Source organism: Rhipicephalus microplus, chromosome X (genome assembly GCF_043290135.1).
Source record: "Rhipicephalus microplus isolate Deutch F79 chromosome X, USDA_Rmic, whole genome shotgun sequence".
Classification (NCBI taxonomy): Eukaryota; Metazoa; Arthropoda; class Arachnida; order Ixodida; family Ixodidae; genus Rhipicephalus; species Rhipicephalus microplus.
In genome coordinates, this window is record NC_134710.1 from 126,935,208 (window position 1) to 126,950,593 (window position 15,386).

The window sequence follows — 15,386 nt, forward strand, 5'->3', positions numbered from 1 at the left end:
GAGTAGGTGCCTTAGTTTGCTGAACATTTCGTAACTGGGACAAAACTAGGAACATAAAAATGAGTGGAGGAAAGAGACAGATGGGCGCTAAACTACCAAATGTTTATTGCCGGTGCAGGCTGAAAAACAGGTAAACTTTTACTCATGCACAGAGGCGTGGAAGAGTTACCTAAAACATGTCATGTGTTGTGTGTTCATTCTTTTTCTGTCCTGTTTTTTGCTTTGTTCCCTTCAGTGTCAATGTAATCACGTTTGGCGCCCGCCCCACCGCGGTGGTCTAGCGGCTAAGGTACTCAGCTGCTGACCTGCAGGTAGCGGGATGCTGGCTGCGGCAGCTGCATTTTTGATGTAGGCGAAAATGCTGTAGGCTCGTGTGCTCAGATTTGGGTGCACGTCTAAAAACCTCAGGTGGTCGAAATTTCTGGAGCCTTACACTACGGCGTCTCTCCTAATCATATGGTGGTTTGGGGACATTAAACTCCACAAATCAATTAATCAATCAACATTTGGTGCCCATCTGTCTTCTTGCTCCCCTCATTTTCATGTTCCTAGTTTTGCGCTAGTTACGAAATGTTCAGCAGAGAACAGACACTAATGCTGGGTAAAGCATAGGAGTTGTTATTAGAAGTAATTGTAACGCAAATGTGGAGGAATGAAAGTGGACGAAATGATAACGTGCCACCGGCAGGATCCGAACTTTCGACTGTCGAATCCGATGCCACTGAGCTACATTAAACTAAGTAAAAGCTAAATTTTCTTCCTCTGTGTGCGTCATGGAAATCCCGTGCATGCACCAAACACAGAGGTAGCTACTCCAATGGCTGCTTTAAAATGCTGGAAAGCATTCCCACCACTGGTAGGGGGAACGGTTGTGGCGCCCAGTGGATTTCGACACTCTTACCAAAGAGGAATTTTTCTTTTAACACCGTTTTTATCCTTCTGCTTTCTTTGTTTACAACATGTAGTGATTCTGCTGAGATAATTCTAACATTTCCTGATTTCGGGCGTATCAATGCCTTCAAAACATTGCTGCTATGCAAGTCTCTTACCTCCGAGACATTTTTAAATGCAACTGCCTTTTATAATTCTTAGTGGCAACTAGAGATGCTATTGCACTGTATGACCTGTACGCAATGCATATCTATTGGCCACCTCCCAAGAGTTGCTGTGTGATGCCATGTAGCAAAGGGCTGCATTCACGTTTATTGTGGATCCTGTGGCTTTGCATGCGCTTACAGTTTCGGAGACTAGCTACAAGTTCACTGTGGCCTGGCCTTAGCTATTGGGCTACTGCGCAAGCTCATGGGAAACATCAGGAAGTGGCTGGATTGACTCTTGTTGAAGGAGGGGGCTCATGCTACACAAGTTTGCATTCTCTGCTATGTAGTAGATTGTGTGACAGATATCTCGCAGTGTGTAGCAGGTAGTTAACAGAAGTCTTGTCAGAGTGCATACAGGTCCTTGCAATCCTTGAAAACCCTTGAATTCGAAAAATGTGCTTTCAAGGCTCTTGAAAGTCCTTGAATTTCCTGTGCCATACACACTCATATCAACATTGCGGCTTCCGAATAGTGGATTGACATATCAACCTGTCAAACTCTCCATTTGAAGAGCAGTAATGCGGTGTGGGCTCACGTAATTATGTTTTGCAGAACTGCACGTGAAAAAAAAAAAGTGTCAGTTTTGTGGCGAGAGCGAAGCAGTGAAAGTGATAGCAACAATGTTACACAAACAGAAAGCGGCTCGGTACATGTAGTGCTCTACTTAAGCACGAAAAACGCATGAAAATCACACGCACAGGATGAATGCTAGCGAACAACTGTCACTGATCGACACTTGCCATGTGCTGCTTAAATACAGAGAAGGATGCTTGAAAAGGATGTGTGTGTGACGCCCCGCTGCGGTGGTCTAGTGGCTAAGGTACTCGTTTCATACAAAAATACCTAGAGGGGAACCTTGCTCTAGTGTCTACGTGGGTTCCTTCAACGGCCCTTGTACTCATAGTTTCTCACGAACTTACCGAGAGTAAAAACGGGTGCTAATGAGCTGCTGGATGCAAGGCAATGACAGGATATGTGAGCTTTGAACTTGACACGAATTTTATACTTCGAAAACGAGTCTGACTTCACGTTAAAATGATTGGTTTCTTACTAAAAGAGCACGTGATAAGCTATTTATTTTTGTCATTGCACAGAAACAAGTTTTACATAGCACTAGAACCTTCTTCATAGTTGTACAATTTTTACAAAGCTTAAGAAGTAATCAATGGCGGCTAAACCTGGCAGGCAGACGACAATGCGAGTATTCCCTGCGCCATTTTTATGTTGTCTGTTTCTTTTTTTCGCCGTTTGGTTGTGCTGTCAAGGTAAGTGGGCTTTTATTATAGAATATAATAGGCGTGAATGAGATCTGCTTATAAACGTTTTGTTTTAGAGAAGCTTTATTTATGCAGTCATATTCGCTTTTGAGCCTAAGCCTCACTCAACAACAGCCAACACAAGCCTCACAGACACATATACCGTCATTCCCAGTGCGGGACGCCTCGAGAAATTCGCATATACGGTGTCGCCACACCTCCCTCTTGGTATTTTGTGAGGAACTCTATGCTTGTACCCCCATGGGAATTATAGAAAGTACAGGCTTAGGATCCACTTCGGATGGATTATATTCTTGAGATTCGCGACACTTCTTTTCCAAGTGTAAAACTAAGTGACTTGAACTTATATTTAATTGAAACTTGCTTAATTTATTTATGTACAAAGTTTATTGCAAAAAGTTTTCGTAACGAGGCCGCAAAAGTGAAACCTGGGCAAATTGAACCATCAGAATATGCATTGCTCTGCCATTGCATTCTAGATTTGGCATCAAGATTCAATGAATTATTTTTTACAACATTTGAAAATAAGCATGCTTGTTTTTCTCTCAAAAGTGCACATTATCCATTTTTGGAAATAACAGTACAATGTTAAGTGAGAAACACTGAACGTTTCTTCTTCTGTGACGCTAGGTGCGTGTGTCCAAGTGGTCTGCCCCCAACATACCTCCGGTTTGTTGTGAAGTCGAGTCAGTGGAGCATGACGATGCGTCTACTTAGCTTCGTCATCATTTCGCAGTCAATTTCAAATGAGTTTAGGCAAGACGCGCTCGTGAAAAAACATGAAGTCGATGCAATATTCTGCACTGGCATGCAGTGGTGAGTGGACGACACTTCGTTTAAATTGTCGAATACGAATCGTGAAGCTTCAACGTCGCAGCAAATTTTAGACCTAGTGGTCTTAAGCCTCTTTGAACAACAATGGTGCTGCTTCAGTGCTTTTCACCGTACTCACTACCCGCACCGAGCGAAGAACGAAAGTTAAACTGTAGAAAAAAGTCTGTAGAGAGTTCGCTAGCTAACTCTATTCAATCCGAAGCCTGTACTTCCCATAATTCCCATGGAGGTACACGATCGCAGTTCCAGATTCTTCTCTAGGTATTATTGTATGAAACTCCATGCTATCTGCTGTCCCAATCGTACTGAGCTGCACAATTTCACAGGTGAGCATGACTGACTCCTCTGCACCGCGCCACTCACCACTAAGGCATTAACGAGGCAACCGCCACAGTTTGGTGCAGCTTCGGATTACTAATATGATTCCAAGCTACTGAATGATGTTCCACCGAATTATAACTGGTCATTGTGTGCAGCAGTAATGAATGTGTTAGGAACTACACAAAAACATATGTGCACAGTAACTGCTGAAACATTCAGTTTAAGCTACATGAGCTCGTGAAAAAGAAATCGGGTCCAGCCCAGACTGAAGAGGGGCTGTAAAGGAAGCGATTGAACCTGTTACCCAGCAACAGACATGCTTTCTTCCCGCTACGTCGCCACTGCTGTCGGGTCTGAAACAGCCAGGCAGACCTGCTTAAGAGGCGGAATCTGTGCTCGCATAGCTTTCCAGCCTCTCCAGCACACTGATTCGTGCTTTTCTGATGGCTTCCTATATTTCGCTTCCATATTGGAGGGGGGGGGGGGGGGGAAACGCTTGGGCATGTACTGCATGCTTTTTTCGCGTGCGGCTGGTGCACAGACCAGCAAAATGGCAACCCTGTCGCTGCTGCTCCTCGCACATGACGTCAAGTTCATGTCTCCTATACGTTTCTTAATCTTTGTTAAGGTCAAATAAGATTAGGCTGAATGTTTTTGAATATGTTTGATACAGAGCATACAGTGGAAAAATCTCAACTGCTGCTGTAAGAGTACACTGTGTTGAGAGTTTTTTTTCTGTTTAGGACTTGCAGAGTGATCTAGGCTACTCATTGCTACATTATTAAGATATGCATTTATTTAAGTGAAATAACGCTACACAGGACGTTTTGAATGTACTTGAGTAACTTCAAGCCTATGCTGAAAAAATCTCGACTGCTTTTGTGAGCTTTGTGTGTTGCGATCGTCAGAAGTTATAAAGACTAGATGTTTTTGTTATAATTGCAATATCCATTTTTCATTGTAAGCAGGATCAGTCATTTTTGATAATTTTGTAGGGGAAAATTGCAACTTTGCATGCTACTTTGAGTTCTTGAAAAACTTTTTACAAAAAAGTTCTTAAATATCCTTGAATTTTCACCTTAAAAACCGGTACGAACACTGCTTGTGTATCTGCAGTGCTCAAAATCGAAATTTTGCCATATAATTTGACAGCTTGTTATGTTCTTCCACTATCTGCGTTGCTTGCTGTTCTTGAAGCATGAAACATGGCTTTCCAACTGCCTGTAGTACTTTTACAGTGGTAAAGCAGTGTTTCTGTTCTGTAACATATACAGCATGCAGCATTTGATGGAAATGGAGTGGCAGATATTGTGGGTTGTCACTAGCACTGTACTTTCATTCATTGTCTCAGTGTCACAGAAGGTACAATGCAGAAGTTTGTTGTGGTTTTGTTCCTAATTATGTCAATATTGTTTATGAGGTGGTTCTCCCATATGCAGGGTCACCAGTGCACCATGCCAGCGGTGCCTACAGGAGCTCACGGAAGGACCGAAAGGCCGTTTTTTTGACTGGGGCCCTGATTGCTCCTGGCGCACAGTGCGACTGCAGCAAGAGCTGCGTATGTTACAGATAGAACCTCCTGAAGGCATTGCAGCTCAGCCACTGGACCCTTTGTGTGTCCACTGGCAGGCAGTTATAGCTGGACCGCCAGACAGCCCTTATGAAGGTGGCCGGTTCCTCCTCTTTGTGCAGATTCCGAGCGCGTGAGTATCAGTGTTTTATTGAACTATTTTATGCTTAAAGGGGTGCTAAAGGCAAATAACAATTTAAGTCGAAGTAAAAGTTAAATGTTTAGCAACATCTAAAATGGCAATAGTATCAATAGAGGCTTGGTTTTTAGGCACTAAAAAGTGTGTTTTAGACGCCAAAGACAGGCAGGTAAAACACTGTTTTAGGCACTCAAAATCATAATTATAGGCACAATAAGTTTTTACGAAAATTGAAATAATGCAAAACAATGACGTCGGTGACTTGTATCTACGCCAAGAATAAAAAAAAACAATATTGTTTAAGATAGCAGAAAGGTATCAACGATTGAACATAGGCATGCATTTCCGGCGCGATTCACAGTATGTGGTCTTTTGTTTTATTGTTTAGCATTGTGCGTCAAGTGTCCACCATTCAATTAACACTTTCCTGGGTCTACTTTTCATTGTGGGTGGGAAGGGCAGCGCAGGAGCAAATAACCAGGCCACTGATACCCCACCCCAGAAGAGAGGGATGCTAGGTCTAATCGCGTAGGACAGATTTCTCTCCTGTCGGTGAACACCTCAAAGGACTCCTCACTAGGTTTGGGCATTTCGAGCTGACAAGCATAATGGTGCACTTTGCACTCCGGATTATTCCTGTTAATATTTGCAAAATTGCATGTCGCGGAAAAATGCTCAATTTCTAAGAACGCCACTTGCCCTTCTCGCGGGCGTGCGCCCCAAGATCTAGGGAGTGACGTACACCAAGAAATGGTCCTGTTTTTACGTCGCTCCTTTACGTTGACATTGGTGGGCTGACGTTGCATACCATAAGCTCTTCATCAGAACTTCGTTAAATGCTAGCTGTATATAGAAAAACAGACAAAAATGTCCCGCTACCTGATTATATCCTGCATTTTAAACGGTACCTCATTAAGAGCTTTCACGTGGCATTACTTGGCACAAACAATTATTGTGTTCTGTTGTGTAGCATGAATGAGGAGTAGTTTGGTTTGGGCCAGCTGATTCATATTATTTTGAAAAGGAAGTGCAAAGACAAAAGACAGCGCTCTTTGTCTTTATGTGTTTCTTTTTCCTGTGTCTTTGCACTGCCCTTTGAAAATCAGTATAATGAATGAAAGCTGAGAAAAATAATAAAAAATGCAAGCGGAATCTCAGCTTGTTATTATTTCTATTTTCGTTTTGAATAGCCTCGAGATGCTATTCACTAATCGGCCCTCGTATCGCGTCCGCTTCGGTGGACCAGTCGCTATAGGGTGCTCCGCTGCTGACCCTAATGCTACGCGTTCGATTGTGGCCACAATGGTCACATCTAAATTGAGGCGAAAAAGTAGACGCCCGTGTACTGCGCGATGTCAGTGCACGTTAAAAAGCACCAGATGGTCAAAATTTGCGGAGACCTCTGCTACGACATCCGTCATATTCATATCGTGTTTTTTTTTAAATGTAAAACCACACATACTACTACTACTACTACTACCCCATTTCGCTTGCGTTCGTATTCTCGTCGTTCCTGCATAGTGCCTTTGCCAACACTGACAATGCTTAGCTTATGTTTAGTGCGTCGTCTCTGAACACAGTTTCAGCAGAGTGACGTGGTGTATCGCGGTCACAATGCATGATCCTTGCCAGCCTCTCCTAAAGTACACACACTGACTGATCCATCCCACAGAAACTGGTAATACACAGCAGAGAACGCCGAAACGACAGATGGCGTTTGTACACAAGTAGGCTGGGGCACGTCATGCGCGTGTAACCTTGCGTACGTATGTTGTTCTCGTTGCGTATGCGTCATGTGATTCTCCAGTCCCAATACCAAAGAGAGCAGGGAAGGATTGAGGCTCGCGATGGCTACACGGGACGAGAGGCAAGGGATTCAAGCTTGCTTCTTCGCATCATGCTTTGGTGGCTCATAGTGAACCAATTTGAAAAATCACCGTGGTAGAATGCTTTTCATTAGACACACAAGAAGTTCTAAAGTCTAAATACAACTTATTATGTCACCTAGAGAGAGATGCTTAGAAAGTAAATTACAAACAAAACAAGAGTCGTATGCTCATAACATTTTTTACCTGAAGGCGCTGCAGCAGATGGGTTATAACGTAAAAGAAAACACGCCTTCATTGACACAACACACTTTGTTCTCTTTATAAGCCATTTCATTCTGTCATGAAACTAACAAAAGACGAATTATTAAAAAAATTATATCTGATACGACATTCTAAAATCTTAATTACAATATCGCAAAGAGGACTGTTTAGGTACATTCCTTTTCGAATGTGAGTTTAGCATGAAATACTTGAAACAGGAGCTTTAACCGCAGTTTCATTTGACGCGATGATAGTAATTCCCATCCTAGTTAATTTTTTATATTGTTACAGCTGTCATTTTTGAGTAATGGCTTAGGGCAAACCTTGAAGCGCTGTTCTTTATTTTTTAATGTTTGTCACTTAAAGACACATGAAAAATAGATCTCATACGGAACAAGTGTATTCAAGCATACGTTGAATGTATGCTAAGTACACCGTTGATTGTAAACATGCCGGCGCCTGTCTCAGGCTTCGCTGTATAAAGTATAACGATTTGGCGATCTTTGCCACCACTGAATCAACAAGAGCATTCCATGAGTGGCCCTTCACTGTTTTTCATTCGTTCTCTAGCTACCCTTGGCTGCCCAGAAAAACCTGCTCTTCTTTTCCCACCGCAACACCAGGTTTTTAGGGTGGTTCTTCAGTTCCTTCAGGGCACTGGACAGCTGTCTGTAGAAGGTGGTCGCCGCGTCCTCGGCCATAGACGTCACTTTTATTTTGTTACCCCATCTTTAATTTTCCCTCCTCGTATACTCCTGCAGACGCTGAGACGTGCTTCCACTTAGGGCTGCAGAAATAGCGTCTTTTTCACTCCTTATACTCTTTCTCCAATCGCTTGCTGCTTGTCAGCTTTGTCTTAATTTAATCATATAGTGTTTGGAAATAACAATGTTGCCTTTTTTCATGAATAACGGCTTCACACCACGCTCGAAAACAAAATTTGGGCTTGAATAGTGCTCATATATGCGCTCATTTGAAAAAAAAGGCATTTATAGGCACTTATAGGTATTTAGGCACGAACACCCAAAATAGGCATTTGCAGGCACTATAAAAACACCATAAAAGCCCTTCTTAACCTTTAATTCATGCTTATATATCAAAATGGCACGATAACAAGGCAAGGTACAAAATTGGCATTTGCCTATTATCCGGTCTCTAATTATCAACAGCAGTGCCCTACTTACCGAGAAATTCAGCTAAATGCATTGCACGACGCGTGCCATGAGCGGGACATTTTGGGAATGATACAGATGACGTGAGAGCGTCCGAATACAATTGATCACTAGTAATCGAACCAGCTGCCATAAAAAAGCTTTCCATGCATCAAGAAATGTAGTAAAATGCTGCTTGTCTGTTTCTCATAGTAATAATAATAATAATAATAATAATAATAATAATAATAATGGTTTATTCCCTTCAATACACTGTTGATGGAGGCAGTGAGGCTAAAAGTGACTATCCGCTTGATTAAGTTCTCACCCCCCCCCCCCCCCCCCCCTATTTACACAAGGCAGTGGCAGTGGTGGCAACAGAACACCACAGCTGACAAAAGTACACAACATAAACAAAATTAAGAATAGTAAAACGATCAACCTCACTGAATATGGTTACTCTGACAAAAACAAAGCAAAAACACGCAATGCAATAAACATATATAAAATTGTAAATAAAAAGTCGCAATTTGTAAACCACAAATACACTAAACATATGATTAACGTGCAGCAGTGATTGCATTTTTATCCCTTGTGTTTTTGTTTATTGTTTTTCCTACCTTTTGCTACGAACTTTGAAGTTAAATCTTAATTGTCAGAAGCATTAATAAAATATTCACAAAGTTAAGAAAGGGTGACGCCTGATGAATATAATGTCTAAATTGTAACGGTAGCTGTAATTTTTTGTCCATCATAGTTGGTTCTTGTACGAGGAAGCATCCAAGGTGGCTGATGACGGTGTGGGTATTTTGGATGGTAACGTTTCATAGAAGCAATATAAACTTTTACGTATTTTACATTTACAAGCTGGTTGTCGGTAGGGACATGCGCAACGCGCTAATCATATTTTGAAGATATGCATGAAAGAGCCTCGCTGACGTTTTTTACCTAAGGCTTGGCTGCACGTGCACAGGTTGCTGCACTGCTTTGTGAGCTTAGCTGTAGTCTTCGGGTTTTAGTTTTGGGAATGACAGGATCAGGATAGCTGTTGCGGCTTAGCTCCCAATGGATCGCCCGTAATTCTTTCTTCACTGCATCATTATCCGAGCAGACCTGTACGAAGTGCGTTGCTAAGGATGACACGAATTGAAACTGCGATAATAGCTAGTTTGCGTGGGCTTCCTATGTAAAGAGAAGGTGAGGGCGCTTCCATCCCAGTGAACCTCAACGTCCAAAAGAAAGGCAGGACACTTTGGGTGCCGGAGTTAAATTCGCCAGGACCTTTCCTTTCAAGGCTTTCATTACCCGATTAGCTATGGTGACTGATATTGATGCTCTCATTGCCGTATCTTGCATTTTCTGATAAATGATGCCGCTTTATGAGAAATATGTGTTGCTGAAGCAAAACTACAGCAGCTCACGAAGTTCTGGAATGTCACAAAGAGTGCCATCAGGAAGACCACAGTCTGCTTTTAGGGCTTCTTCGCCCGTGGTTACTGCAAAGTCCACTAGAACACTCGTAAAAAGTGATAGTGACATTGAATGAGATCATATTGTCATCCTCACTCAGTGTGACATTCTGTACCTTTGAAACAAATGCAGACGAATTCTTGTCTGCATTATCATTTACTATACAGACGAATTCTTGTTTACTGTGAAACAAATGCAGACGTGCTTTGACGTCTTGCCGGCTAGAGGACTCGACTCCTGGTGAAGGTAGCTTAATAGTCGGTAGAGGGGTGATCTGGTGAGGTCTACAATAGGCTGAAGTGGAACGCCAGGCTTGCGGACTTTAGACAGGCCATATATTGCAGGGGCTAAGTATACTGTAATTACTCGAATCTAACGTGCACCTTTTTTCCGGTTAAGCGAGTTCATAAATCGCATGCGCGTTAGAATCCAGTACGAAAAAAAATGAATACGGTCATTCTATTGCCATCGGCATTTCCAAAATGGCATTTCCATGGCGCATTGGCCATTTCTGCCTATGTGTTTCCCATGTGCGGCACTTCATACATGTGCTGAGGAGTTGGTCATCTTGTAGTGCATTAGCATCGACGGCATGAAAGGGCAGACTCCAAAAACTCGACGACTGCAGCACGATGCTGCTTTTAAAAGAAAAGTCATCGCGTGTGCGGACAGAAATCGGGCCGCATCGCGGTCGTTCGGAGTTCCCAAAACGTGCGTGCGGGACTGGCAGAAACAAAAGCAGAATATTGTCGACAGCAAAGATTCACGTGAAGGCTTCAGTGGACCACAGCAGGGTCGGTTTTCGCAAATCGAAGGGCTGCTCGGCGAGTATGGGATTGAGCAGTGAGCGGCACAGCAGCCTATGACGACAGAACTGCTCCAAGTGCAGGCTATGCAGTTAGCCTTAAAAAAAAGGGCTAATGCGGAGCCAGTTTAAAGCGAGCATGTGCTGGCTAACTAACTTTATTAAGAGGAAAGGCTTTTCCCTCCGAAGGCGAACGGGCATATGCCAAAAGTTGCTGGAGGAGTACGAAGAAAAGCTTCACAGTTTTCAGAGGTTCGTCCTAAACTTGCGGCACAAACTACCTGCTTGGGCAAATTGGGAATGCCGATCAGACGCCTCTTTACTTCGACATGCCTGGCACCACAACCGTCGAAAAAAGGGGGCGAAGCAAGTTTGCGTGCTGACATCGGGCCACGGTAAAACTAGAGTGACGGCAATGCTTTCTTGCACGTCAGATAGGCCCCATACCGCATATTTAAACGGAAGACGCTCCCGAAAGGAGTCGTTTTCCCGAGTGGTGTGATCGTGCGGGCCAACGAGAAAAATGGGTGCGCGTTGCAATCGATCTCTTATCTTTTTTTTTTGGTCATGGAAACCGGGTGCGCATTACAATCTAGGGCGCAGTAGAATCGAGTAAATATGGTACATTGCGGGTGCGAGCTCATTCTCGTACTACTGAGGGAAGTTTGCTGAAGAAGCTCGTGTGCTATTGGTGTGCTTTTGGGTTTATGAAAATGTGGCCATAGACACGGTCCTCGGTAGCCCAGAAGGAAGCCATTCAAAGTCTACAGAGTAAAAAAAGCGTCCTCATTCTACCCTTTGACAAAGGAAATGCTACGGTCTTGTTGTACAAGAATGACTACCAGTAAAAAATGCTGGCCCTTCTCAGAGACCATAAGACGTCCGCTGCCATACCTTACGACCCTACTAGCAGGCTACAGACTAAGCTGCAAAAGTTGCAAAATTTAGTGACTACTTAAATGCAAAACTTCTTGCTGGAATGCTGAAATAACTAAAAGCTTTATCTGTTGTAAAGTCCTGTTTTAGTTCATATGGCTTTTGCTGGAAATATGTGATTTTTTTTTTTCAAATTCAGGTATAGGTTCCTCTGACCTCGCAATTGTGAAGTGCAAACTTTGTGGCTGTTTGAAACAAGCAGCAGCAGTTTTTCTGTTGGTGATTGTGATTTCTTGCAGGATAACCTTCTCTCTCCCGGTGATTTGGATCACTTGCGATACACTAGCCTTCTTGTGTAGAAACTGGAGGTTGTTGCATTTCGTACTGCTACCACTTTACGGCTTCCGTGGCTTGTTTTGGTTTCCTGATAAAGTTGTTGGTATGCTTTTTTAAAATTTTTGTTTTTTCATGGTGCCTATGCAGGTACCCCATGAGGCCTCCCATTGTGAAGTTCCTGACTAAAATCTTCCATCCTAACATAAGCCGTCATGGGGACATAGGCATTGATTCCATACAACACAACTGGAGCCTGGCACTCACCATATCAAAGGTGAGTGAGCACCTATTGTGCTACTCTTGGAGCACATGGCATTATAATTTCAAGTCATGTTCTGTTTAGAATTTTCAGGATCAAGGAAGCATAGAGACCTCTGTGGCAGAAGAACTCTCGTAAACTATAATTAAAATGGCAGTGACCATGCGACCAATCATAGAGACAGTCTGAACATCAAATGGGGCCTAGACATTGAATTTGAGAGGAAGAGAGCACCATAAGGAGCCACCTCTCTTCATTTTCATTTGTTATTAGTGACATGACAGGTGGTGTTATTAACATTGCTTGTTTGTGGCATCAAATGTAAATTTGATGTTTCTGAAGAAAAAAAAAAATACTGCTGCTGTGTTGTGTGAGTTGCTTGAGGACTGTATTGTAGCTTCTGCAGCGGATAAGACATGAACATGTTTTAAAAATTATATGATCCATTTGAGCTACAGACATCACTACTAAAAATTACTAGGACAGCCTTTTGTAAGCATGTAAGGGCCAATGGGGTAACCATATGGCACTAGAAATAACTTCAATATGTTCGATGCCGAACGCTTACTCTGCCATCTGTATGTTTCAAAAGTGCACCAGTTTTCACTTGCCACGCAAGCGCTGTCATTCTATGCAGCTGCAGGGGATTTTCTTTCTTGCATCGTTAATGTTCAATTTTCATTTCAAGGGGTTTATTTAGGCCAGCGTGTCAGCTGTATTGCTTGCATGTCCACATGGTGGTAAGTTTAGTTTTGTCTCACGGGCAGTCATCGCTTGTTGCGCTTGTAAAAACTGATGTCTACAGTAGAATCTGTGATATGATCTTTGCTTGTACGAATTTGAAGATTGTGCAAATTTTTCAGTGGTGCTGGCCAAGGCCCTTGGCCTACAGTGTGCTAGACCACGGAGCAAGAATTCTCGAGGAGGTGGAACTGTGCTCGCTTGAGCGCCCTGAAAGCGTCACAAAATCGGGCACAGCACTTACACGCCTTCTGTTGTGAAACTCCGCTAGCTGAAGGGGGAAATGCGCGCGTCGCTCTCCCCACGCTCTCGTTTAAAGCCACTTTGCTCTCATTCGCTGTTCACGCTTCGGGTCCAACTGGGTATGTTCCTGTGCGTCCTTGCCTGCTTCAAATGTTTACGCGACAGCATTAAAGGGCTCGTTTTGCAGAAAGGTTGGCGTCGTTGTCGTTACTTGGGAAAGAAAAGTTAGCGTTGTCCGCGATTACGAAATTGAGACAGATGCAAATGTCTTCGGTACCAGGAAGGAATCGCACCCACGCATTCTTCATGGCATGCAGCTGTTCAACCACAGAGCTACAACACTGCTGAAAGCTGCTTCGAAAAGCAAACGTGTCTATATGTCATGTAACATGACATGGCAGAGTCACCGTTTGAGAAGTGCTTCTCACAAATGTGGCATCAGCTTGCGATCTTTTCTAGGTATGCTTCGAGCCCACACTTCCAACCAACCTCACCAGATCACTAGGAGCTCTGAAGATAATACCCCTTCTCCTTGCAGGACACATAGCCACTGCTGCAGTTCGGCACAACATATTTCCGCCCCATCCTGAAGGAACATAGCTCGAATTCTGCAAAGTCCTCTGCTTTGTCGCGGCCTGAAAAGCATGCGCAAACAGTCAGCGCCGCTGGCACAGCACACTAAAGCCACTGAGAGCTTGTGGGGAACTTTCTGTCCCAAGGCCACCCACGCATGCGCACCCACAACATGCCAGCAAAGAGCGAGAGGTGCGTGCTGTTGCGAATGGGGGTCTACCCGGTCTCTTGTGGTAGCGTGGTGTAACCGGGTAGAGGAAACGAACGCTAACAAGAAGAGGATACGAAAAACAAATAGGTTTATGGCACTATTTACACATACTTACAGCAAAGAAAGGTTAGGGGTTTCCCAAACCACGAGCGTGGTGGTTGAACGTTAAATAGTTCAGAGCGACGTCCAGCACTCTGTGGCGTCGTTTTAAGCTCTGTTGGGCTCCTCTTTGAGTGGAACACCAATCACACACACACATCAGGTGAGGGGGACGAGCATGCACGGTCCACGTGAACGTCTAATATTGAGTCGTGATCACTGCACTGCAAGGTGGCGCCAGCGGGGCTCTTCCTCGTCGTGTGTGTACCGCTAGTCGAGAGGTACCAAGCTCCTGACAGCATACATCAAAGGGTTCGCCGATCTTTTCGCTTAATTAGCGGGGCGATTTGCGGCGGCTGCCACGGTCTCTTCCAAGGAAGATGCTGTCTTTGTTGTCCTCTCTCGAACGGTTAACGGCGTCATGGCGACACGACGTCTCACCCTCGGGCTAGCAGGGACAATGCCTGGCGAGCATAGGCAGCCCGCCGGTCGGCTACGTGATTGAGGATTAAAAGAGCGCCGCTTCCCGTCAGCTCTGGCACCGGTCACAACAGCTTCCCCATCGCCAGATGAGTCGCCGAGGCCATCAGTCACCGCTGCTGCTGCTCGAAGGGACGACGAAAGGGTGCGTAGTTGAAAGTCAGGAACTCGCCTTTGCTTGCCACATGGTCTGGGTAATTGCCGAAATCTTCGACAGCGTCTGGCAGACTGGGCGCCGAAGGTGTTGAGAGCCTCCCCAGTAAACCGGCTTACGCACAATGGCGTCTGCCCAGACGAATTGCCGGGCCAAACGTAACAGCTCCTCCGCCGCCCGGAAAAATCTCGGCTGGCCAGCGCTCCCAACCGCTGGGCACGAAGAGAACGGCTGGTGACGAGGATATGGCCTGGTTTTGACCCTCCAGCTGCGAACTCGTAAGCAACTTTCAAACCAGCTCACAATGATCGACAACAGCAAGGCGAACCATACAACACAATACCATGCTGCAGTCAAGCACATTGAACCCGCTTAAAACCCTCCAGGCTTCTCAAAAAACACAAACAAAAGAAAAACCTGTATGCTAAAATTTTGAGACAATTTGGTGCCGCCAAAGTTGCAACAATCATGGAGGAAGACGTAAAAATTAAAATTAACTGAAACGAACCACTTTGGTCATATAATGCTAAAAGCCGTAAATTTGAAGTGGCCTTTCATTCCCTAAAACAGCTCTTTTCAGACGAGTCTACTAAGGTCATCTGCATTGTTGTGCAATTTACCTTTCTTATAACGAACCTCGAAGTTATACTGCTGGAG

At 44.1% G+C, this 15,386-nt stretch overlaps 1 protein-coding gene across 2 annotated transcripts in view; it reads left to right on the top strand.

Moving 5' to 3' along the window:
* Positions 1–15,386, top strand: part of LOC119176414 (uncharacterized) — a 67,508-nt gene that overhangs the window by 29,740 nt on the left and 22,382 nt on the right. The window contains exons 5-7 of one of the 2 annotated variants that reach the window (XM_075877641.1): positions 4,972–5,235; positions 12,117–12,243; positions 13,092–13,402. In XM_075877641.1, the coding sequence (XP_075733756.1) occupies positions 4,972–5,235; positions 12,117–12,243; positions 13,092–13,229 (529 nt within the window). In that variant the 3' untranslated portion in view covers positions 13,230–13,402. Of the gene's footprint in view, positions 1–4,971; positions 5,236–12,116; positions 12,244–13,091; positions 13,403–15,386 lie in introns of those variants that run through there. The other variant, XM_037427674.2, reaches the window with a different exon arrangement.